At 38.0% G+C, this 27,282-nt stretch overlaps 1 protein-coding gene across 7 annotated transcripts in view; it reads left to right on the top strand.

The window, feature by feature from the left end:
* Ltbp1 (latent transforming growth factor beta binding protein 1) overlaps positions 1-27,282 on the top strand; it is a 386,831-nt gene that overhangs the window by 214,478 nt on the left and 145,071 nt on the right. For all 7 annotated transcript variants that reach the window (XM_078029401.1, XM_078029398.1, XM_078029399.1 and 4 more), the window contains 2 exons: positions 16,585-16,687; positions 20,181-20,252. In XM_078029401.1, the coding sequence (XP_077885527.1) occupies positions 16,585-16,687; positions 20,181-20,252 (175 nt within the window). The remainder of the gene's footprint in view (positions 1-16,584; positions 16,688-20,180; positions 20,253-27,282) is intronic.

Genomic DNA, 27,282 nt, shown 5'->3' with positions numbered 1-27,282 from the left:
TTTTAAGGTCATGTAAAGAATTGATTTTTATGTGCACCAGGCTGGCTATAGACATCACTAAATTAATTTTATTCAAAGAATAGAAATTAGTTGAACAGATAGAGTGGCTAAGAGGAATGGGTTTTGTGAATATTAGTCAAGTTTGAAATAACAGGCAGGTCATAACTGTGGCAGTTTTAGGTTTCTGTGCTGGGTGAAGTAAATTGTGGTACTCCATGTGTATTTGAAAACATTTGCTAGAGTTTGTTCACAATCAGGTTAGAATTACAACTCCAGTAGTTACAATTACTAAGTCCATTCAGGGCTACCTTGTAGCTTTCATCTCTGAGAAGAGGCCAAGTTTCAGAAACTACCTCTCATATAGCATCATAGGAACATTAAATATTACATCTTTTCCACCATATAGGGTGTTCATTGTTTTACATTGGTTTTCTTAACAGTGACCTAAGTTTGAAACTTACTTGAGAATCTGAATTTTTGTTTTTTTAAAACATGTTTTATGTTTTAAAAAATGGCCTCATTGCTGGAAACAAACATATTACAGTGGCCAGTTGGTATGAAAAGGCCTTGCATGTAAAGTATTTAGAGTCACAATATAGAGTTCAGGGTCCAGTTTCCATGTGGGTCTGCCATTGCCTGGTTGCACAAACATGGGTTCTGTTGAATATGGAGACATGCCCTATAATTAGACACAGGCAATACACAGGAGACAAAAAAGGTTCAAGTGCTCCAACACCTTCCTATTGCAAATGCTGAGAGAATAGACACTTTTACATATAAACACCAGAGTTAACTAGGAAGCACAGAAATATCAGGAATCAATGTAAGCAGAAGAGAATATGGATTTTGAACAGCACTGTAGCACAGATAAAGATGATCAAATAACACACAAAAACCCACTTTCATAGTTTGTAACTATGAAAAACTCTCATAAAGTTTACACAAAAAAAACCATAAGAAATAAACTCTTAAGATTTAGGTCTCTGATATCTATTTTAGAGAAGAAAATAAACTTTGTTTAGATTAGGAAGAAAAGAAAGGAATAGTACTTGATGTGAAATCCTCAAATCATTTCTTTCCTTTAATTATTCATCATATAAATAATAAGACACGGGGACAAGGTTTGGTTAAAGTGACACAAGAACTATTTGAAAGTATCTTAGATATGCCAGAAGTCGTTCCAGTGGTTCTCTTTGGGCAGGAAAAAAGTGGAAACAGAATAAAGCATTGGAGACAAAAAAAAAAAAAGAAAGAAAGAGGTCTCTTTTGACAGATATATTCAATAACATCCTCAAGCTTGAAGGCTTTGGCACTGGAACAGATACCTCCACCCCTATCCCCATTCTGAAGAGACAAATAGGTGCACTTTAGCTTTTGCTTAAAGAAATAGGCATCATTGAGAGATTAACAGGAAAGCATGAGTGGAAAGTACCCTAATTATATGACTAAAAGTACTTTTTAAAAAGTCTCAGTACCTCTGTCACAAGACTTAGAATCAAGACCAAATATTTCTTGGTTTCCATTGCACGGAAGCCAGAGAGAAAGTGGGAAAATCGATGTGATGCCTATTAGTTCCAGGAGACAGGAAGAAGAGAGATGGATGAATGGGAAGATGGATGGATGGATGGATGGGTCGATAGATGGATGGATGGATGAATATAGATGCGGGTAAGACACTCTGCAGACTTTCCAAATCTTTTCTCAGTGACAGGAAATGAATTTATTGCTTGTTTAAGGAGTTGGGACATTGAGCTGTGCTTAGAAGCCTGCTCTTGAATTTCCTTCCACAAACTCTTTCATCATGTTGATATGAGATTACTGGGGTGAGATCTAAAATTGTAATGAAAAAACTAGTTTTATCCTGACAGAAAAACTGGAATTATCCCAACACTTTCCACACTGATTATTTCCCTAAACCGAGTCCATAATACATAAGTAGATGAGAAGTCTGAAGAAGAATGCTAATAAAACATAGTACTAAGGATTCTTGGCCTCTCACTTACGCAGTATCCCTTATGTGGAAAGGAGAACCGAGTCAGTCAGGCCGGGGTGGCAGATGGTAGAGGTGAATTTGTGGGCCTGTCCCTCTTCCTGTTTCCTGAGGCTACGTGCCCTTAGCACCAGGGCCCTCCCAGGTGAGATGAACTAGGGCCAGAGCAGTAGCTTCATCTTTCGGAGGTGCCTCTGGGCAATGATAAGGGTCCCTTCAGACATCTGCCTTCCCCAGAAGCAGAGAGCTCTGTCCGGGTGTGCTGATTGCATTTACTGAGACTTGGCCTCATTCAGGTGGAATAAGTCATTAACACCAGGCACTTCCTATGCCATCTGGGTTTTTCTTCAGTGTCCCTCTCAAGCACTCCTTTGACATAATCTATGAAACATTTAATTGAGTGTTAGTGAGTCTGGTTGTCTCCAGTGGCTCTAACATGGCTGTTCCTAGTCGCCATCCTTGCCAAACCTTACCTGTGTCAACAGAGGAGGGTATCACTGGAGGGGGTGTGCACATCTCAGGAATAGGTGCTGGGGCTCTTAAGTGTTTGCTGGTCGTGTTCCAGCAACCTCTGCCAGAATGACTTCGTGCAAGGGCCCTCTTGCCTGGAGTCAAGAAGGATCAGTAAAGACAGGGAAAAGATCCAAAGAGGAAAAATGCTGCCTGTGAAAGGGGACATGTCTGCATGTCACTGGGCCTCTGCCAGGGAAGGGGAGAAGTTGTACTTGGATTAGGAATGTGGGGCTGAGACATTAGGATAATCAAATTATAGATTCTAGGAACTGGAGTAGAATACTTCAGAGAATGGGTGGGACCCAGGCATTTCCCTTCCCATAGCCTAGCATCCAGTCTTCACCCAGGCACATGTCTTCTGGGAACTCAAGTGTCTGTTAGCTTCCAGTGTTTGCTCTCCTTGGCCGGTTCAATAGAGGAGCAAGCTTGAGCTTTTTCATTGGTTTTCCTGACCCTGCCTTTATCATGACATAGAATATCAAACTTCCATATTTTATACCTCTAGGACACACTAAAATGTTATGACTATTAATTATTAGACTTCTGTTTTTACACAGGAGTAGACACTAAAGATAATTATGGACCAGCTCAGGGGGCATGAAAGTGGCAAGATTTTATGGTCATTATATTTGAAGATAACAGTTCTGAGCATGTTGGATATAATTTTCAGAGACCATGGCTTGAATCGAAGGTCAATTTAGGCTCTGTATATTTGTACAAAACAAAGGTTTAAAGATTCACAGCTGGTATTTCCAAGATCTGATGTTGTTTCTTGGCTGTATGCAATCCCTTGGAATTGACATTTGCTAAAGTGAAGTGGAATCATCTGGATTACTAACAAACCAATCCTCCTGGATTTGCCCCATACAGTTGTAGTGAGAAGTGGTATTGCCCTATGCTGAGATGTCAAAACTGTACCCTCTTCTCTGCCCCTCACCTTGCCCAACAGAATGCTCAACAAATGATAGTACTATCTTTCCTTTCCTATCCTTACATTCCCCCTCCCTCAGTTCTGATTCTTTCCTTGTATGTATGAAATAATTTATATATAAAATTGAATATTCTGTTTCAATGAGGTCACTTCCTGACACTCTGCATTTAATCTGGTGATGGTTAATCAAGGTTAAGTGAAGTCAGTTTCGACATGGCTGGTTTAAAGGATATGTTTCCAGAGCCAAGAAAATTAGTCTTTGCTGGTCTTCTGCTCACTCATTTGCTTTAGTTTTAATGAATCGGAAGGCTTCCAGTGATCAAGTCAACTCTAGTGAGCAAGGATCTGCCACCACTGAGGATAATTAAAACACATTTTCAATTCTGAAAAGAAGTTTAAACTTTGAACAGAGGAATTCTAAATATTTTGAACAAAGACAGCAATTCCTCCAAGATGACCGCTTCTCAGAGGACTGCTTTAGAATGGGCAGGCTTTAGTGAATTTAAGAATACCGTCTTAGCATTCTGTGGCTTTGGGGGCAAGCCTTTTAGTAAAACAGTGTATTTTTGTAAAATTGATAGATGGTAGACCATATTTTGCATATATGACCATATTTGACCTTCAAACAATATGAGGGGCAGGAAAAGTAGGTATTCTTGTCTCCCATCTACTTATATGAAACTCAAAGCTCACAGAGTTTGGGACTGGTTTGTATAGATATGCCACATCATAGCTCTCATTCCAGTTGAGCAAACTCACTACCACATCTCTTGCTCCCAGTTTCTTCATTTTTCAAATAAGTGGATTAGCATAGAAGATTACCAAGCATTCTTGAGCCCTGCATTACTCTAATTGTGACGATTTTGTCATCTTTCCTCTTTTCTAGAGTCTTACTTAGATGACACCGATACTTATAACAGGGAGTGTTTCTATAACAATCTATAAAAACATAAAATATAGTGAATACGTATTTCAGTTCCTGAAAGCTAGACTGATTTCAGAGACTCCTCTCAAATGTCAGTTGCTCCAGAAAGCTTTCTGGTACTTCTTCAATTCACACTGTGCTCTTTTCCCTGAATTCTTATTGCATTAGAGTCTAATCAGACTATTTTCAATTCAATTATTTTAAAGTTGTTGTTTTTGTATCTCTTTGCTCTTCCCCACAAGTTGTGCTTTTCAAATGGGCAGTGTGACTTATGAATTGAGCTTAGTATAGGGCAGAGATGAATCATTTTTAAATATATTCTTATTCGTCAGGTTAGGCTAGGCTGTGCTGCTAAAATAAGTAAACATAACAAAAGTTTACATTTTGTATGCATTAGACAGCTGATAGGCAGAGGGTCCTGTTCAGAGACTTGGGCTAATGATAGTTTTATCATGTTACTTCTGTGATATTCAGAATACTTGATCTCTCAATTTTACATCAAGGGAAGAGAGATGTTTCCAGGGACACTCATTCCTTTTCTCAGTCTTTTGTTCAGAACAGGTCACATGGCCCTGTCTGCTAGTGCTGTGGACTGAACTATGTCCCTAAAATCAATATTTTGAAGTCTTATCCTCCAGTGTAACTGGGAAATGAGACTAAAAGGAGATTATTAAATGAAGTCATAAGGGTGACATGATAGGATTAGTGTTTTTAGAGGAAAGGACACCAGAGTGTTTGCCCTCTTTGTTTCTCTTCCTGCACATTCACAGGAAGGTGAGGTCCTGAAAGCACACAGCCAGATAGCTACTGCCTACCAGCCAAGAATTGGCCATATTTATACCTTGGTCTTGGGCTTTCAGCTTCCATAACTGTGAGGAAATAAATGTCTGTTGTTGCAACACCTCATTTAAAGTTTTTTGTTTAGCAGCCAAGCTAAGACAATTAAGGCTCGGGGAAACACAGGGATACAAGTGGCTCTTCGGTGAGCACGATTGTTCTTACCACAGTGTCAGGGCAGTGGACAAGACAGACATGGTTCCCAGCTCCCAGGGGTATAAATGAACCTGTTACTTTTATTTGTGGCTTTCAGTTTTTCTACACGACTTGCAACCAAACCACACGTAATTAGTCGTTTTGAGTTCTGTGTAATTGAAACAGAAGAACTGAAAGCTTAACTAAATAAGAGACACGTGTTATAATTTCACATATAGTGCTATGAGTCCTAAAATATTTTAAAATTCCTTTCATTATCTCTGTATAGTCAAAAAGGGACCTAAATATTTTAAAATTCCTTTCATTATTTCTATACAGTCCAAAAGGAACCTGGCAAGCAAGGAAGCTTAATAGAAAATTTCTTTCAATGCAGTCATAGAAATAAGCCCTGGGGGAAACAGTGTCTGTACTCATCATTTTGGAGGTGATCTGGTTGCTATAGTAATAATACATGCCTATCTGCCCATCTTTATTTCCTCTCTCAACATGAGTCTTTTTAGACATGTCCTTGGCCATGGAACTCAAAAAGGTTTGATCTACTCACCCTCAAGGCTAATGGGAATTTTGATTGTCAGCATTGAATCATGACAATACTTAATTATTCTTCTTGCAGCTTAGGAACAGCAAAATCACACATATCACATACTCAGGCTGACCTGACCGTTGAAGTGTTTAAATGACTGCAGAGGTGGAGAAAACCGGCAGCCGAAATTTGATGTTTTTCTTTAGAAAAGATGTCAAGCGCAATCATAAAGTTCCACATTTAAGAATTTTTTCCCCTCTGTATGTTAACTTTAAAAACCATTTTTGCCTTAGAGTAACTTACAAAATACCGTTTCATAAACTGAAATAGTTGCCTGGAATTCCTTGAAGCCCATGGTTTGGCTTCAGTAGGCTTTAAACAAATACCCTGTCAGAAATCAATGTGGATACATTTCCAGCAGTTAATGCCCTAGTCACAGTAGATACTTTATAAAATCAATACCCAGAAATATAGAGGATTATGGTTGTATCAGATACCCCAAATGCCTAACATTGTTTTAATTACTCTAATAAAAGAAAGCTGGGTGGACTTTAAATTTTTTTTTTTTTTTTTTGCTTATAAAGAATGTTCTGCTCAAGCCAAAGCAAATTTTTTTTTACAAGTTCTTTTAGAAAATCTGGAAGTATTTAAGCGTTTTCCTCTTCTTTTTATGAGACAATGCCTGTTCTTCTGCCAGTGCTCCATCATACAGAATTCTCCTTTATGACAGTGGACCTGCAGAACAAGTTGACTATGTTGCTCTAGTTGTATTAGTGATAGGATTCAGAGATTTGGAACTCTTTCTTGTTGGCACATAGAAATAAGCATATTCTTAGGGACGCTGAAGAGTTCTTAGGAGGCTTTCCAGTTTAATTTGAAGCCATAGTTGCTCCAAGGGGCTAGAAGAATGCCATTTTGTTCAGAAAGGTGTCAAAATGGAGACTTTTTCTAGTGAAGAGATTGAAAATAGGAGTAAAGAAAAGCTGTGATAGAAGTTTAGATTAGCCCAGTCCCCTTATGTATAGTCAGTGCTTTCCCCCTCAAGGACCTCATTCTGGTTCTTATGAAAAGAAGTCTAAGATTTCCAATAATGGGACTCACATTCCTCAAGTAGAATCAAAATATTCAAGAGTGTAGCTTTTGTTTGCCAGAATACCCCAAGGTTTTTTGATGAGTTGTGGAAGCAATGAGCTTCTGAATATGAAAGGAGGTGAGGGCAGCACTTGCATGGGTGGATAATTTATCGGACATGCCTGTACAGTGCTCATTGATGGGCCATCATGGGACTTTTCATGCATGCATTATAACCTACAAAACCTTCATCTCGCTGACCATCGTGTATAATTCCTGAGAACATGCCTATTGATAATAACATAATTTTAATTATTCATTATAATCTCAAAAAGACCCATTGAAGATCTATACTAATTTTCAGATAGGTAGATCTGCCTTTTCCAAAAAAAAAATTCTTTTAATTAGGTATATATGATAGCAGAATGCATTTTGATTCATTGTACACAATTGCAGCACAAGTTTTCATTTCTCTGGTTGTACACGATGTAGCATCGCACCATATGTGCAGTCATACATGTATCTAGAGTAATGATGACATCTCAAGATTGGCCTTTTCATGTGTACAGGTTAACAGGAAAGGGCTGGCATCAAGTAGGGTCAATAGAACCCATTAAGATTATCACTCATCATGTTAGTCCAGATCAGAATAAAAGGATCAAGCTAAGCAACATGTGGCATCATGGTATCTGGTGTAGCAACCTGAAGGCAGGAAATGTTTAAGGGATGCTGCTTTATAGGGTTGCTCTGACATAGGAAACATGTCCACCACTGCTCCCTGGCTGCCCTCAGCCCTGGAGCCTTCAAAAAATCATAGAATTTGGGAACATAAATGAATACTAACTATTAGTCTGTCTTAACAACCTTCTTGATGAGGAGACTAATTTCTAGAGAGCTAAGTTACTTTGCTTAATGTTCTCTATTGAGTTTGGGACTGGTAGGGACCAAAACTGAGGCTTTCTGGATCCTGGTCAAGTGGTTTTTTTTTTTTTTTTTTTTATTCTACCCTGTGTTTTAGGCCATCTCTGCTCAGGATAGAAGACTCCCAAGAAACCACAACTATCTAATCCTATAAGGACACATATATTCTCTGGGACCTGTCTTGGCTAGACAGTCACATGGTCAGCGGGGCTTTTTGATCAGGTCATGGACTATTGAGGGGAGGGGAAGTTTCTGGCACTAAAACATGGCACTATAATAAGGAGGACCTTGATGTTCCCAAAGTGAGTTCATCTGCTGCTTGAATACTGGTTTTAACAGGTAGAATCATGATTCAGAGATATCAGGTATTTCTTGAGCATTATTAAAATGAGGTCTATATAATTATTAACTTTCCACATCATTTATTCACTGAGCATTTGTTATTTTACTAGACAGAGCACTTTTGAGAACATCTCAAGGTCTCAAGAATATCTTCTTTCTCTTCTGTTTCTATATCCAATTTAAATATTTATGTTATACATTTCTTCCCTGTTAAGTTGAATCTGTGATGTTATACCTTCAATAACTATTGGATTGCTTTTTCCTTTTAAGTAAATCCAGAATGATAGAGAAGAATCCTGAAAAAGAAGTATAATATTGATTGGGAGCCCGGTGGTGTGGGCCTTATGGCTTTCTCCAGGAGAGTCTGTCTCACATATATGTCTCAGTGCTCTCAAGAGAAGGAAGTAGAGGTTGAGAGGTTTACCCATAGTCCTGTAGGTGGTAATTGGTAAAATGAGGATTTGTGAGCCATGTTTATCTCTTTGCAAAAACTATTTGCTAGTGACTCAATTATGGGTCAGTTTTACATTACTTTCCACTGGGCCCACACAGATTGAAATTGCGTAGAAAGTTCAATTTCTCCTTCATAATGCACCAGTGTTGGCAGACAGGTGGATGTCTGGGAATTCTCTTGAAGCCTCTTTACTGCAGCTGGGTGGATTTGTTGGGGAGAGAGTTCATATGTGCCAAGTTTAAAAAGCTCCCTTCTGCTATCTGTTTGAGGAGAAGTATAGTTAATGTAATGGGTCTTTAACCCAAATTTATTTTTTTTCTTGCCCTCTGATTATTTCTGGTCATATTTATCTTAAATATAATTTTTCCCTATGAATGATATACTCTATCCTGATTGATTCTTTTTTATGTATAAAGGGAAGTATCCAACATAGAAAGTATAGCTATATAAAAACAATCTTTTTCTCCTCTTATTCATTGATATTTTTACTTTTAAAAAATAACAGTTATTGGGCTGGGGATGTGGCTCAAGCCGTAGCGCGCTCGCCTGGCATGCGTGTGGCCCGGGATCGATCCTCAGCACCACATACCAACAAAGATGTTGTGTCCACCGAGACCTAAAAAAAAATAAATATTTAAAAAAAATTCTCTCTCTCTCTGTCTCACTCTCTCTCCTCTCTCACTCTCTCTTTAAAAAAAAATGTTATTTAGTTAGAAGCAATCTAAAACTTTAGTTGGGAAAAGAAACTATGAAGCTTCCTATCCCCTGTCTTGTGGATGATTTTAGTGCCCAACTAGCAATCACATCCCAAATATGGACAACTCTCCATGGTTTAGCTCTACCTCATTCTCTGACTTCTGACACGCACTTTCTTTATTCCTTCACGTTCATCTTGCCTCTTGCCTTTCTCTGTCTCCAACCCCCCCCCCCACAGTCCTCCCCTCAGTTGGTATGGTGGGGTGTTTAGCTAGAGCTGCTCCATCTCTCTGGAATCTCCTCAGTAGCACCCTTGAGTCACTCTTTGTTCCAACTCTTGCCTAAACACAGTCCTGCTTACCTTGCAAGAGACAATGAATCAGACTTCTATTTTATTTTGTGATTTTCTTCAGTGCCAATTCTAAGAATGGTTTTAAAAAGCTGAATTACTTTAACACTTGTAGTTATGTTTATTTGCTCCTTTGGCTCAGTTCCTTATTCTGATTTGAGAGAATGTTCTTTATTCAAGCTTAAAGTATTTTATACTTTGTTATATAATGGCTCCTGATAAGAAAATAAAATTATATATAATACATACACACACACAGATGAATGACAAAGGTGATTTATAAAAAGTATTTCATTATTGTCATTTTTAAAGTCATTTTGAAAGGACTAAGTCTTCATGAAGTGGTTACTTTTTTTTGTTGTTACTTTTCTGAACACCTTTAGCAAATGCCTCCTGAGACTCTATCGTATGAACAGCATGTTAACACTGATGGCAGGTTTTGCAGGGGAGGGCGAATGGAGCCTGGAATCAATCGAGACCACACTCTGCTTACCAACTCAGTGTCTCGGATGCATTCCGAAAGATTGATTGCCTTTTTCTAGTCCCATCCCTGCTTGTACCTGTATCCCTCATTCTCACACCTTTTGAGGTCAAGGTTCTTTTCCCACCGCCTCATTATTGGCCCAGGGAGGCAGGATGATCTGCTGGAAATCTCACTGGCAGTGAGAGAGCTGGGATTTCAATCCAGATCTTGTGACTTTAGTCCAGCACTCTTCCTTTCTTATACTGCTGGATCATCCTCCTCCAGGACTCTGTACAGGACGGCAAACACTGCTGGAATGATGGTGTTGTAGGTACCAGCAATTTAAGGCTTGAAAATTAAGCCGGACAAAACCACACTTCTGTATCTATCACAGCATTTCCAAGTTACTGTTCATGTCTGAAGCAACTCCAGTGGTGAGTTTTTAATTGACAACAATTGTGAGCACTGACTACTAAGTGATAAGTTTTGAACTGCCATTCCCCTTGCAAATTCATAAGGAAGTCTAAAAACAGCTGTCACCACAGCTTAGCTCTGAGAATTAGGAAAGTGCTACCGTGTTACCCTCAAAATTGAGACTAAAGTGTGAAGATACATATTTTTAATCAGGCCGAGGTCTTAAAAAGTCTTTTCACAGTAATTTGAAAATGTTTGACAACTAAATTAAAAGTTTTCAAAATTAGGTTTTTACAGCATTGCTTGATGATTATTTTGTGTTACAAAGGTGATAACATGGATATCTGTGGAATAATTGTAATGATTCTTTTTTTAAAAAAAATACATTTTTTAGTTGTAGATGGACACAATATCTTTATTTATTTTTATGCAGTGCTGAGGATCGAACCCAGTGCCTCACACATGCAAGGCAGGTACTCTACCACTGAGCCACAACCCCAGCCCTAATTGTAATGATTCTTGAACAGCCTAACCTTCTGAAGCACAATGCTAACAGAGTTATGAAGATAGAAAGGGTCAATGAATTATTTTCATACACTCAAGTTTTCCAGCTGTAATAGCCATAACACTGATGCTTCAGGGCCAGTAGTTCTGGTAGTTTTTCTTTCTGTTTTGTTTGCATAAAGCTAGTAAATGGAGGCTTAGATGGGACAAGCACCTCTGGAGATGTGGAAATGAGAGAGGAGGAGATAAGGCAAAAAGGAAGTGGTTGGAGGTGCATCTGTCAGACCCAGTCCCATTATAAACCTGAGAACAAACAGCACAGGTGTGTGAATTTGGCTCCAGAGTATAGCAATGGATTTCCTAAATGGAATAATGTAGACTACCAGGACATATTGACCATAGGATTTTATATCTGGCAGAAACCATGGAGGTCATTTGTTAATATCCTGGGCATCACCAAGAGGTGATCCATTAGGCTCAGCTCCTGGTGAAGATGTCAGCAGCTTCCATTATCGAGGACATCAACTGTTGACAAGATCTTCTACATAAAGAGTTGAGTTTTCTCTCCTGTGGTTTGTCACCTTTTGTCCTGCTAGTTCCTTCATCATGCAGCAAGCTTCATCCTGTGAATGGATTTCAATGCTGCCACCATGTCCACATAGTCTTCTTAGCTCTGCTTTTTTCAGTTGATTCTCATAGGGCCTGCTTTCTAGAACCTTCATTGTTCTCCCTGTCCTGCCCTAGCTGGGTCATGCATTGGCTAGAACCTGGAAAGGGGGGTTATAGTGTCCCTTAACCAAAGCCCAAGTTCTGTGAGCTTTTTAAGGAGTTAGAACATGTTGGTTGTTGGACAGGATAGTTTTTCTGTTTCTGACTTGACATAACCTTGTATTGGGTTGTAAATTTAACACATTTCTCCCGGATTGTTTATACCTAGGATACATCCTGAAATGATAGACAGACTTTCTCTGAAAATGTGATGGATGACTCACATGGGAGAAATTTCATTTTTGTTTTTAACTTGTAAAAAATCATCCCAGCCTGAGCATATAAATGTAATTAGAGTGAGTCTATAGCCACATGACTATGTCTCACCAAGAAGTAGAATTTGCCAGTCTTAGAGAAGAACATCCCATGTCATTCTTCCTGGTGTGATCTTCTGTCCCACCTTCTTTTCCTCTAGGTCCAAACGAGACCTAGTGGTGTTCTGTGACCTCTTAGGTAAGAGATGTGAGTAGGGCTAAAGAGATCCCTCTTTGGCAGGTGGCACTTCTGAATGTACAGGGACACCTTTTCATATTTAAATAAGCAAAGGGACTTATGTAAAACTTTCTGTCTTGTAATCATGACTTCATCCCTTGTAGCCCATTCTTATACTGTGCAGACCCAGTTTTGAGGCGAACACACAGTGTTGTGGTACCACCTACGCTGCCATTTATTTCATCGATTTGGATGGCTTGTGCTGCTCTTGGCTGTGGACCCGCAAAAACAAAGCCACGGGATAAAGCAGCCTGAATCATGTAATGAAAACCTTGTACCTTATTGGAGGCCCAGTGGAGAGAAATGATTTATTTTTATCCAACCAAATAAAACATTCTAGGAATCCAAGGTGAAAATTGGATTTTAACTGCTACTAACATTTTGAGCATATAAAATCAGCAAGTGTTGAGTGTTTTGCTTGATTAAGAGAAGAGTCTAAGGAGTCTGGTCGAGGAATGATGTGCACAGGATGTGGACTGGTGTCTTTTGTAAACCTGATTTACAAAATAGAAATAAACACTAAGCACATTTTGGCAGCCAGTTTGTAACAGTGGAGATCTCTGTTTTTATTTAGTTCCCAGTCTTACACCCGGATCATTGTTCCCCCTTCCTCTCTGTCCTTCATGCTTCAGGTTTAAGCCTTTTGTAATGAAGCTCAAGGAGTCTGGGAACTACCTGGAATCCGTTTGTTCTCATGTTGATTGTGTATTCCTTCTGTGTATGTGTGTGTGTGTCCCACCCTGTCTCTCTGCCTGCCTGCCTACCTTTTAGCACATTGTTTTGTCAAGTCTTCCTGTCATCTCTGAGACTGTTCATCTGTGGCCTTGGTACTTCTCCAGCCCCAGGGGCTTTGCTGCACACCTGGTAGTGCCCATACCTAGCTGAGGACTCCGTCTGCAGTCAGACTTCCTGAGTCAGTAGTTGGTGTCTGGCTCACAACAGGCAGTGGCCACTCAGTAAATGTTTATCCAACTGAGTTGTTGTGCAGACAAGATCCCTTATCTGCCTAAGGAGCACATGCTATGTCTCTGCAGGAGTGACAGCCCAGCTTCATGTGACTTATGATCCTTAGCCCTTGCTTACTTCCATAAGGCTCTTATCAGTGCCTTGTCCAGAGTTGTATGTCCTCCCAGGTTCATCTCAAAACTTTCACCTAATTCAAAAGGTCTTTTACACTAATTTATATTTCAGAAAAATTCATTTTGTCTTATAGAGCCATTTCCTGTGGAGTCTGGGTACTTGAGACACTGGCCTGTTGGACAGGGCACCCACAGTTCACTCCACCTTTGCCTCCTATTCCCTGGAGTATCTGACAGACAGGAGGGCTCGCACAAGGACGTCTGGAACAGGGAACTTTTATCTATAACAATAATAAATGATAATGGCAACGATAGCTTTGTACCTACCTGTGTCCGGCATAATGCTCAGCCTTGAACATACATTTTCCTTTTAACTTTTCATAACCCTATAAGAAATGTATATGTTGATACTACAGGGGGCTGAGGATGTGGCTCAAGCGGTAGCGCGCTCGCCTGGCATGCGTGTGGCCCGGGTTTGATCCTCAGCACCACATACCAACAAAGATGTTGTGTCCGCAGAGAACTAAAAAATAAATATTAAAAATTCTCTCTCTCTCTCTTTCTCTTTCTCTCTCTCTCTCTCTCTCTCTCTCTCTCCTCTCTCACTCTCTCTTTAAAAAAAAGAAAAATACTATAATTCACTCTATGTTATGGATAAGAAATTAATCTAAGATAAAGCACGTGTGGAGTCTTACTACAAGGGTTCATTCCAGACCTCTGTAACTCCTGAGTTACACTCTTTGTTGGGGTGAGGGGGATTGAACCAAGGGCTTTGTGCACATGCTGGGCCCCAGCCCCAGACTATGAGTCACTTCTGATTTTTAAATATTTTTTTAGTTGTTGATGGGCCTTTATTTTCTTCATTTATTTATATGCAGTACTGAGGTTCGAACCCTGTGCCTCACACATGTGAGCCAAGTGCTCTACCACTGAGCCACAACCCCAGCCCCCATGAGTCACCTTTTTAACTGCTTTGTACTGCTTTTGGAGAGCACACAGCATGCTGTCAATCCTTAAAAATAATAAAAACCTAAGGACATCAAAGCTATAATTTAGCTAAAACTTCATTAACTGAGTTGGGCCTTCTCTGGTTGATTCTATGATTTGGATATGTAGCCATTTACAGCCTCAGTCAGAATGCTGCTTGTCTGGGCCTGGCAGGAAGGAAACGCTGCCCCAGGAGGATTGCCAGCTGAGTCGTGTCTACCTGCTGCCCTTCTTAGGGTCCCCACCTGCCTGGACTTCCCATCACCGTGGGGCATGTATGCTCACTTCCGTTGGTTTGTCACATAGCTATTGCCTACTTGAATGGACTAACCCAATTTAGTAGTTCTTTCGGTTGTTTCTTCCTTCAGTGTTTACTGAGTATTAGCGATGCATATTGGGAGGTAAAGCTAGCAGTATACATATGCTTGTAACTAAAATGCACAGCAGAGCAGTGGAACTATATAGAAAGAGTCAAGAGGAAATGGGCATGACTGGGACTGAATTGAGGGGAGTCTCTTCAGAGCCAGGTCCCATGGGATGAATACAGTTTGGGTGAAGAATAAAGGAGAGAGCATCCCAGGGTAAGTAAAAAGCTTTTAAAAAGACATGGCTGGTTCAGACAGGGAAGGATCCTGTGGCGTGCCTGAGGGATAGCAGAGATTGCCCAAGGTAGGAGTACGGAGGACCTTCTAAGTCATGCTGGAGTGTGCAGTTTTCAGACAATGAAGAGCCACTGGAGATTTTTAAGCAGTAGAGTAATGTGATCGGGTTTGTCTTTGAAAGAATGACTTTGGAAATTGTTGGGAGGATTTTGTAGGGCTGAGGTAGAGGGAGGTAGAGTGAGGCAGGTGCTGTCTGTTTTATGCACAAGGCAGGATGGCAGGTGGCTTAGTCTGCACAGCAGGAGAGGAGATTTCAGGTAGTCCTCCCTGCCCACCTGGCCTTTGGATTGCTTTGCAGAGCAGGGTCTGTTTTCTTCCGCCCTTCCTCACCCTAGTAGTACATCTACCTTCAGGATCCTGCCACTCAACCCCAGCTGACCTCCTGTGGTTGACCAAGAGTCTCACCTGTTCTTAGTATTTAACAACAATGTTGTTCCTATAACTCCAAGCCTGGCTTTTCTGCCTCAGGCTGATCTTGCTTGAACCTGCCAGCACCTTCCTAGCTTGGCTGACCTCTCTGGGTTAGACTGCTTGGCTGTCTGGAGGCTTTGTCCCTGCCGGAGCTGATCTGGCTCAGCCAACAATCGTTTCTTGTACTGTCCTCTCATGTCTTATCCTTCCTTAGGCCTCAGAGTTACAGGAAGACCAGAAACCTCTTGCAGGTGGGACTTGTAGTGCATTCCCCAATGTTACACACACACACACACACACACACACACACACACACACACACTACAACCTCATAGCTCTGTTCTCTGATAATTGACAAGAGAGATTTAAACAGCCAGTAACAACTAAAATTTAGAAAGCTTCTATTAAGGACTGAGGAGCCAGGTGTGCTGTGGCACATGCCTATAATAATTCCCGTCATTCTGGAGGCTGAGGCAGAAGGATCACAAGTTGGAGGCCAGCAATGTTGTCAGACTCTAAACAACTTAGTGACTTGACAAGACCCTGTCTTAAAATAAAAAATAAAATTAAATTAAAAAAGGGCTGGGGATGTGGCTAAGTGGTTAAGCACTCCTGGGTTCAATCCTCAGTATAAAAAAAAAAAAAAAAAAAGAAAAGAAAACATGGCTGGGGTGGTGGAGCAGTTGGCAGCATATCCACAGCCCTGGGTTCAATCCCCAGCATTGAATGAACAAATAAATAAATAAACAAACAAATAAAAAGGTTTATAATGATTTTTTTCAATTATAAATTTATTTTTATGAAAAAAAAAGACACTGGAAACTTAAGTTTTATAAAGTGCTCTGAGCAGTGAGAGATTTTCAAAAAACTTTAAAAATGCCAAGGTGCTCCTTTTTGGACATGTGCTCATTCACTTTTGGGTTGCATTGGTTCTGGTCCTGGTATTTTGTTTTAGTTTTATAGTTGTTCTTTTCCTCCCTAATTGTGTTGATAACAAGGGAACCGTTTTATGACGTGACTGTGAAGCACAGCAGTGCTCCTGAGCTGAGCATCCTGCTCTCAATTAACCTTCATATTTCACACCTCATCATTGCAGTGTGGCAAAGCTCTCCCTGGCCTTTCAAAGCAAGAGGACTGCTGTGGAACCGTGGGTACCTCCTGGGGCTTTAACAAATGCCAGAAATGTCCCAAGAAGCCATGTGAGTGACGTTTCATCATTCCTTTGTAGATGAAGGGAGCATACCTGTTTTCTTGTGACTGCTCTTTTAATGATGAGACAATATTAGACATTTAGAGAACTCTTGCTGTATTCTAGAACACAGGATTATGCTATATACTCCCAGAAGCCTTGCATGTCTGTATGCAGAGTTTTCTTATTAGCTCTGTTTTTTTTTGTTTTTTTTTTTATGAGCACAGTTAGCAGTTGCCTTCTCCTGTTGGATTCTGATGGGGAAAAAAGTCTTCTAGGAGGCGATAAGCTAAAATGGGCTTCCTTATCTCTGGGAGGGGGAACATAAGACGCCTTTTGGAATGGAAAATAAGTACAGTTATTATTTCTGAAATTAAATTCTTCAAATGAAACTTTTATTACTATTCACAACTCATGCTATAGTATCTGTGATAGAATTTTAATTTTCTTTAAAAGAGAGACTAAAATGAGGAAATGATTGGTTGCCAATTGGTTTATCAAAAAAGAAAAGAAAGTTTTCTTTGCTGGGACACAATACTTTCCCTTTTTCATAGAACTAACTTTATACTGCCACAATGCTTAGTAGCATCAATATATAACAACACCTTCATGCTTTGAGTTGTCTTTAAAGAGCTTTGGAGGGGCTGGGGTTGTAAATCAGTGATACAGCGCTTGCCCAACATGTATGAGGCACTGGGTTCAATCCTCAGAACCACATATAAATGAATAAAATAAAGGTATTGTGTCCATTTACAAATAAAAAATATTTTAGAAAAATACAGACCTTTGCAGAAACTGTTGATTTGAATAAACTCAGGTTACACCTTCCCATTCCTCTCTTCTCAACAGTAGTTCATATTTTTAAGTTTTTGAATGAGGTGTTAACTCTGGATCACTGGTTTCTAAGGAATACCTTTTGGACAAGTGACTTGTTTTAAGCTGAACTTTCTTACATTTCCTCGTTATGTTTTTGCTAAGAGAACAAGTCACATTTTTCTGTCATCTCCTTTGCCTCATGTAGCTTAATAGTTTTATAATTGCTTTTTATTCTTCATGCTGTAAGCAATTTCTCATTTGCTTCAACTGGACAATTTTTATTTCCTTTTCTTAATTATCTGTTGATTGGATCCCTATTCTCAGCTGCCTTTTGAATCTATGTTCAATCTCAAGGCTGCCATCTTGGAATTATTTCTGTATATCTCTTTCTTAGGTACTATTTGTTTCTCCAGCATACTAATTTGTTTGAAATAATTGTCTCTCACTCGGATTTCCTTACCTCTCAAACTTACAAGTCCTCTAAATGCCTAAAGCTAATTTCACTTATTTTCTCGATACTGCTCTCAGCTCCTGAAGAGGATTAACTTGTGGAAATGCCTGATGTAGCTCCTGAAACTTAATGAGTTCATCATTGAGGGAGATATCTCATAATAAGAATATTCCATAGTGAGAGAATTTTCCAAGAAGACTTTTCACATGGACTGGGTGATGATTCACAGCATGGATTTTTAGGAGTATGTTGGATGGTGATGGTCTCTCCTCACTGGACAATCTATTTGCTTAGAATTATTTTGACAGTTTGACCAAAGGGATCTCTAGGATTTATCTGGAAGGATTTAAAGAGCAGAGTGCTTAGGGCTAGAATGAATTTAACTCCCAGCTCTGTCATTTGCGATTTTTAAAATTTATTTATTTATTTATTCTAATTAAGTATATATGACAGCAGAATGCATTTTGATTCATTGTACACAACTGAAGCACAGCTTTTCATTTCTCTGGTTGTACATGATGTAGCGTCACACCATACGTGCAGTCAGTCATACGTGTACCTATGGTAAGGATGTCCTATCATTTGCTGTTGATTCTTATGGACCATTAAACTGTAGTCTATATCTAAAATGTCAAAAAAAGCATCGTCACCTACCCTTCATTTACCATGTGTGTTGTCACAATATTGTGGAAGGTGACATGTTTCCTGCTGTCAGGTCTAAGGACTGAGGATGAGACAAGTTCTTCTAACTATTGTGGGGGAGGGTGCCAAGTTTTCATTATTTAGCATGTTCTCTATCTTCTCTCTTCTTTTTCTTTTTTATTTATTTTTCATTCATCTTTGAGTATTTATGGCTTATCTGCTTCTCTTTCCTCCCTTTTCTAAATCCTAAAGCAGCAGAGAGTGGCAGACATTAAGGATAAAGCCTTTTTTTTTCTTTTTATTATTTAACTTCCATTCCTGACCCTTTGTCATACTTATCTACGATTGCATAATCTAGGAATGAATTTGCCACTTTATATGGTTTTGTTAGCTCTCATTCTTAATCTAGATAATGATTTGAGTTGTGTGTGAAAGTATGAGGTTTCTGTTACTTTTAACTGAATGTTGATGAAAATAAATTCATATGTTGGGTCATTTAATGTATAAAGTTGAAGAGACTGGTTTCAGCCGGAAGGCTAGTGTGGATTATGAATGAAGTAAATTATTAACATCTTGACTTTTATTCTGTTTGCACCATCTTGAGTGACTCACTCCCAAGAAACACACTCAGGGTCACATTCTTCCTGTGTCATTTAAAAAACTTTCCTTCCCCCGGTTGGTTCTAGTCTCTTAAATCATATTCATTTTGGAAGAGATCAGAATTTCCTTGGCTTTAGATGCTACACTTTGGTGTTCCATGCCTTTTTTTTTTCATTCAAAGTAATTCAAACTTCAGTTTTCAAGTGGCTTTTATTTAATACTTGAAGTTTTTGTTTAGCCACAAACAGAAAGATCTTTCATTGTTCATCATTTTTTTTTTAGCTGTGAAAACTTAATTTTAAATCTGCAAATGATTTCATTAACTAGTCCGTAGTCTATTAGAAATGTGCTTTGTGTAAACAAGTCACTTGTCCTTTTAACACTTTTAGAACAAAATTAACTTAGAATCCTAAGCTGAAGAGCACTTTTAGAGATCATCTGGTCTGGCTCTCTGCCTTGAAGTAGATTGCTATAGAAACTTCTAAAGCAAGTTGTTTTCTCTTTTGTCTTTGAAGAATTCACAGGCCAGAGATTGTCCACCATCTCTGTAGGCAGCCTATTCCAATGTCTTCATTCTATGGGACCAGACTAGGCATAAGGCCAAGTGGCTGGAAGTGGCGATTTCCACATGACAATGTCTCTCCTCTTGTAACCTCTTGCTCCCTGAAGTTAAGCACTGGGGAGGAATAGATAATTGGTGATAGAAATATTTAATAACCTCTTGGAAGGAAATAGAAAATGTTCATGTGATTCTTTCAGTTAATATAATCAGTTACTGACAATTCTACCTGTCACAAAATATGAACTAAACTGAAAAACAAGCATCATGTGAATGAAAGCAATCATGGACTCTGCACTGGTGTTGGTATTGGTATCTTTCTGATGAATAAATAAGTCCACTGATGTCCTGAATGACTTTCATTACCACCTCTAGAAGTTTGGGGGTCATAGAATTGAAACTAAGCATGTAACAGAATTGTTTCTTCCCTTACAGCCTATCATGGATATAATCAAATGATGGAATGCCTACAAGGTTATAAGCGGGTTAACAACACCTTTTGTCAAGGTAAGCTAGCTCAGTTCATTGGTATGGACTCAACCATTGTTTTTGACCTTTTAGAAACTTGAGTTGTTTTGTCATATGTTGCTTTTGAGCCAACCATGTGAAACTCACACAGTGAACCACTGCTTGTTCCCTCCATTCAGCTAAGGAAATATGGACATGTAATGCCTGGTTTAGTATATCCAGTTAGTGTATGGTTGCTGCAATGGCTTCACTATCATTGAAATTTTATAAGACTTTTTTTTTCTTTGGTAGCACTGGGGATTCTACCACTGATCTATGTCCCCACCCTTCCTTTTTTTTAAAAAATTATTATATGATAATTATACTTAATAGTGAGGTTCATTGTGATATATTTGTACATGTGTGAAGCTCTTTTACCTTCTATTAAATTGTGATAAAAAACACAGGAGTTCAAGAGCGACCTGTGCTCTCTGTGCTGGTGCTTAATATCAGCGCATGGCTGCATGCACATACATAGGCATGAATGTTCACCTAGTAGTGCGACTTCTGTGATGACACATCATTGAAACAATAAAAGTTGAATAGAATATCCCTGACCACCTCAAAATATTTGGATGCTAAATATCAGAGCAAACACTTTTCCTAGGCAGTGGGAAAAGCTACAAAGTTAAATGGGAAATGCCCTGAGAACTTTTGCTAAATTTATTTTGAGCCATCAGCAGAGTTATACAAATGGAGGTACCTCAGAGTTCCCCAGTATTGTGTCTATACTCTGTAAATGAGGAAAATAAAACTCAGAGAGGTTAAGTGACTTTCCTGTGGCCACAAAGAGCCAAGATTGTGACTCAGGTTCACCAATGCCTAGTTTAGTGTCCATATTATGAAATTTAGTTTTAGTTGTTTTGTAGGATATCCAATTCTCATAATTTCCCTTTATACATCTAGGGCAAGGGTATTATTAGTAACTTAGATATACATGTACATTGAAATAGATAGAGTCTCAGACTCTTACTACAAACCATGTGGATAATTGACCAAAGAAGATATTTGGTCTTGAAATTTATTTGTAGAAAATATTTTAATTATGGATTGAATTTCTTTAATAATTACTATATTATTAAGATTTTCCATTACCTTTTTGTATCAGTATCTAGTGGGTTTTTTTTTTTTTTTTTGCTTTAGAAATTGTTCATTTCATTCAAAGTTTCAGATTTATTTATTTGAAGTTTATTCTTAATATGCTCTTAGGGTCCCTTTGATACCTAAAGCAACCCCCCTGTTGGTTATGGTATCATAAGTTTTTTTGTGCCATATTCTTTTTTCTTGATTAGGCTTGCCAAAAGTTTATCAGTGTTACCTATTTTCGGTTTTGTTGAGAACACTTGTCATGTATTTCACTGCTTTCTGCTCTTGGCTTTCGTTTCTCTCCTCCTTTCTGTTTGGTTTGCAGCTGCTTCCTGATTTCTTCATAGTGGATCACTGTTGTCAGCAGTTCTTCCTTTGTAGTACGTTCATTTAACGCATAAATTCTTATCATCCTGGCTTCTGACAGTAATGGTATTCCTCAATCCTGTGTCGTATTCCTATTTTGTTTAAGTTAAGCTAAAATGTATTTTGAGTTCTTTTTTGCCCCTTAGGTTATTTAGGGAAGTATGCTAAATATCTAAATATTTGTGAAAACGTTCTTATTTATTAGTTGTTGAGAGAGTGTTAAAATCTACTATCATCAGGGGATGGATTTTTCTCCTTTCCTATCTGGAAAGTTTCAATGTACATTTTTCCATGTATAGTAATTCTCTTGTGGACAATATATACTTGGGTCCAGCTTTTTTTTTTTTAAATACATTCTGATATTTATCTAAAATTGAGGTGTTTGTTGCATTAAAATATAGCATAAGTATTTGTAAGGTTGGATATAGGTTGACCTAAAATCTTTGTTTCCTCAGGACTTTTTTCTTGTTCCTATTTACGTTTTCTTGCCTTCTTTTGCATTATTTGACTCTTTTTTAGAATTTCATTTAAATGTATCTATGGGCTTTTAAAATATCATTTAGCATTATTTTCAAGGGATTGCTCTAGGAATTGTAATACACATCTTCAACTCATGGCTGGCTACTCAGCTCTTCACAAAAAAACATAAACCTCTGTTTTCAAGTAGATCCTGACCTAGGTGTGGGGTTTGCTCTCCTACTTAGACTCCATGCTACATCTTCACTGATAATTGCCATGTGAATCAATCCCCCCACAGCATCAGGATCTCCTCCTACATTACTTTGAAATTGTTTGTTTACATAGTATGCTAAGTAAGACCCAGAAAGGTGAAGTAGCTTGTACAGACGCAGATAATAAGTACTCAGCATAGGGGTCTAAGGTAGACCGAAGCCAGAACAGAAGCTAGCCTCTGTCTTTTTCTATTATAGGGAAAGGGAACTGACGTTTGTGGCTCACTTACCATGTGTTCGATCATATGATTATGCACTTCCTTGAATCTTTGGAATGATCCTGTGGCTTTAGGGCATTCTCAACGCCAGTTGGAAACTGAGACAGAGAAAGAGTAAATAACAGTCACACAGATAATTAGGATTATACTCTCAAGACATGGGGGTGGGGGTGGGGGGGAAGTACTAGGGATTGAACTCGGGGCACTCCACTCCTGAGCCACATCCCCAGCCCTATTTTGTATTTTACTTAGAGACAGGTCTCACTGAGTTGCTTAGCAACCTTTATCTGTTTTATATATGTTTGTAAGATATTACTAAGGTAGATAGTAGGCAATTAGTACAAAAGATAGAGCAATTGATGTTGTGAGAGCTAGTAGAAGTCAAAGCAGTTAATATTAATTTGGTTTTAATTTTTTAAAAAGATGATTCTTCGATATATTTCTCCTACTGGCCAGTTCCAAGGTTCACTTATTTATGAATGTATCACTTAGAAATGAAAATTTGCAAGTAATCACTTCTTATGTTAGTTAAGAAATTTTTTTAAAAAATACTTCTTTTAAAATAATGCAGATTTTTGCATTTTCCTCTGTTGGTATGGCCAACAGAGACTTTAGCAAGTCTCCTCATGCTGAGCATATCAGATGGTTCCACCTGATTATTCCCACTGATAGTTGGTAACATCAAAGCATGGCTAATCTGGTCTCTAGAGGATGTTTGCAAAGCAGTGTTACACTTCTTGGCAAGGATTCTGAAGTGAAGTGTCACAGAAAATTCTATCCCATGGGCCTTAAGAAGGTCCTGCTAAATTACACTACAGAGAAGTTTGACTCATAAAAATACTATGATTTCATTCAGCCTAATCTATTAAAATTGCTTTTTCGAAAAGGGCTTAATTTCACACCCTTTGTGATATTATTGGTTGATAAAATGAAATAGAACTTTCTCACATTACGTATGTACCCCTTAGTTTCCCTAGAGCCTTGAAGCTATTTGATTTTGTTATCCCTAACAAAATTTTCAAAAGGAACCCATTAAGCATCCAATTACTTGTGAGTTTCACACTGGGCTTACAGTCTAGTGTCTTCTCAGTTTACAAAGAATTTTTAAAATGAAAGTGATTAATAACTAGAATTACATTGTTTCCTTCAACAAAGTGAGCTAATGCTCTAATGTGTGCGCTGTAACAAAGGACCAACTGTGTACAAGTTAATTTGAGGAGCTTTCAAATAATTGCCCTCAAAGTTTTTTTTTCCCCCTTCTTTCTAGTGGTCCAGCAATTATCTTTTCAAAGGAATGATTTATTACGTGTCCACCCATGGAGATCTAAACCTTGCCTCTCTACCTTCAACATTATGAAATTGTTATAATTTGTTTCATTTATCATATCAAAAAAACAGTAATATTTCCTGGTGCATCTAGAGTAGCATTTGTCATTTGATTATTTTGCTCACAGTCTGATTTAGAACTGGAGAGATGAAATATTGCCTTGTGGAAGAACTTCTCACTTGCTGTTTTATGCTAAAGCTCAGTGGTTTCTTGCATCTGAGTATTTCTCCCTTGCCCATAACTTTGCCTTGGGATAAGTGCATTCTTAAAAAGTCAGATGTAAATCTAGGTTTTAAAACTAGGATTTGTTTCTAAAAGGATATGAGATCAGTATAGTTAGTGAAGTATTTTATTAATGGCAAATGTCTCTTGACATACTAAAATCACTTATTAGTTTTACAAGTTTATGGATAGAAAAATCAACTTAGTATTTTCTACATGTTTAGCATGTGCCAAGGGGTTATAGGTAATGTCAAAATATGATTGGACAACATCTACACTTTTATAATCTGCTGCCTGTATGTTAGTTTTTCATGGATAATCTTGAAAACTTTATTTTATTAGTATTCTACAAACATGAATTGATGGCATACTCTAAGCTATAAACTGAATATATGATGGATTGTGAGGAAGATATTGTTCCTATCCTTAGAATTTAAAGCAATTTGAATTTATTTGGCATCGTTTTATTATACTGGTTGTTTTGCCTTAATAAAATTAATTTACAAAACTGATAGATCAGAGCACAATTATACTCACTATCAAAACTTTCACTGAAGGGTTTCCTTTAGAAACCAAATTTTATTTGAACAAAGGAAAGAGAATGCACATTTGCTGGGGCATATCTCTGTTATTAAATGGGATTCTCCAGTCTTGATCAATATTCCATAAATAAATGAGCTATACACAGGCCCTTATGGTTAGCAAGAGCTTGCTTGCATTTCAGTTCTCTTAATAACTACAAAATGTTGAGTGTGAACTTCAGTGTGAGGAGTAGGCAGGGGAAAGCTGGTCTTTGATTTTTTTTTGAGAAAAATGGATAAATAGTAACTAGAGAGTGCAGTTGAAACCCTCAAAACCTGCATGTCTGAAGGAAAGAATATGTATGATCTATAGCAAAATGCTGGATTCAAATAGGTAGGGTGAGATGAAGTGATTAAGAATTTTAAGGCAAGTCTCTTATAATTAATCACATGCACCATTTGCAGTAATTATTGGCAATAAATTGTGCACTTTGTGGGAAACAATTGTTGGATTTATGCTAATTTTAACATGGTGTTAAAGAAAAAATATTGTTTATGACATCTGTTAAATAATAGTAAAGCAGTAGCATACATACAAAAATTGGAACGGGAATAGAGATTATCGTGGCCCCTGTGCAAGCAAATTCATGAAGTGCTTCAGATTTTTGAAACATCCCATGGTATTCCACAGCGTCTGTAATTTTTAATGTGTTGGTTAAAAAAATAAGAAGTAATAAATGTCTAGATACTAAAATAAACTCAAAGATGGAGTGCTTGGCCTAGCTTGTATAAGGCCATGAGTTCAGTTCCCAGCCCTGCTAAATTAAAATAATAATATCATTCATATGAAAAAAGAACAAGACTGACTTTATTCAGAGGGACTATTGCTACAGTGCAGGGACAGCCACGAGGGGGTTTTGCAACAGGAAGAGAGATTAGGCTCAACTTGGAATACAACAAGAAAAGTGGAAATTTATAGCCCAGGAGTGAGGGTCAGGTGTCAGTGGATGGGAAATTACTAAGAGGAACATCATTACAAAGAAGATTCTGATTAACCCAACCAGGAGATGTTTTTGCTGAAGGATATACTCAGACATTTCCTGGGTGATGGTGGAAGATGCAGCACCCACTCAGATATTGAGACTGGAGGATTCTGGCTAAACTGACTCAGCAGGATTTTTTTTTTTTTGCTAAAACTGGACAATACACTGAAGCCCAAAGTCAGGGCCTAGTTGAGAACAGAGGAAGGCCTGACTAGAGTTTGGTCCCGCAGGGAGTCTTTGTCAATGGAACGCCCCCCAAAGGCCTTTATGACAATCTCTTGCGTCTTTGAAAGAATGTGGATCTGTGGCTTAGATAAGAATCTTCATCTTACAATAATTTTCAGAGGTATGGTTAATGGAAATATAGAAAGTTTTTATTTCCACTCATTTAACATTACATGAATTCACAGACTTTTAAAAATTAATTTTGGCAGTTGGCATTATTTTTTATATCCTGGGCTTACTTCCTGTGGTCCTTTATTCTTTTGGGGAGGATTTGCCAGATGAAACAGAAGATCCACTTCTGAATTTTAGATAAACAACAAATAATTGCAGACTTACACAAAAAGTATTTATTTATTTATTTATTATCTGAAATTCAAGTTTAACTGGTCAGTCTATATTTTTTATTTGGCATATCTATATATTGATATTATATCCTTTAGCACTTCTTTTATAAAATGAGGGTCACAGGGACACATATACTTTACATGTCTGAAAATATCTTTATTTTTGCACTCATTGTCTTAGAAGACTAGCCATATACAATTCTGGATTAATAGTTCTTTTCCAAAAGTACTTCAATTACATTATACCAATATCTTCTGACTTCCGATACTTTTTTCCTCTGTAGATAATCTTTTCTGTGTTTTGAAATCCTCTCTTAATTCATGTTCTGCAGTTAGATCTTGTGTCCATATTTGGATTTATCTTTATTTTATTTAGTAGAGTAGAATGTCAGTCTGAAAATTTGCCTTTCCTCAAATTTAAAAAATGGTCACCTATTATTTTGCATCATTCCTTTCTGCTGAAATTCCTATTAGACAAATGTTAGAGCCTCTACTTTTCATGTCTCTTTAAGTCTTTGTGCTTTTATTCTCCACTCTGCTCTCCTCTCTGTCTCTTTGCTGCATTTTGAATGAATATCTCAGTTCATCTTCCAGTTTTCTGATTTCTGCTTTATTATGTCCATCTAGGCTTTATCCCCTCTGTTGCACTTTTAATTTTAAGAGTGTTTTTATTTCCAGCATTTCTAATAAATTATTTTTCATAGCTACCTGTTCTTATTTCATATTTTTAAGTAGTCATTTAATGTCTTAAGCATGCTAAAGAATCTTTAAATCTTCAAAAAATTTTGTGAGATTATTTATAAAATTATTCTCACCTGGAGAATATTCCTGTTCAAATCATTGATGCTGATTATTTTCTTTCTTTTCTTCTTGGTGTCCTCAATCCAATTTATTAATTAAGTCCTCAGTGATGGGAAGGAAGGGCTATAGCCACACCCTCCCACTGC

The sequence above is a fragment of the Ictidomys tridecemlineatus genome, chromosome 12 (genome assembly GCF_052094955.1).
Source record: "Ictidomys tridecemlineatus isolate mIctTri1 chromosome 12, mIctTri1.hap1, whole genome shotgun sequence".
Lineage (NCBI taxonomy): Eukaryota > Metazoa > Chordata > Mammalia > Rodentia > Sciuridae > Ictidomys > Ictidomys tridecemlineatus.
The sequence above is the reverse complement of the archived record's forward strand: the minus strand, read 5'-3'. Positions and strand labels throughout refer to the sequence as shown.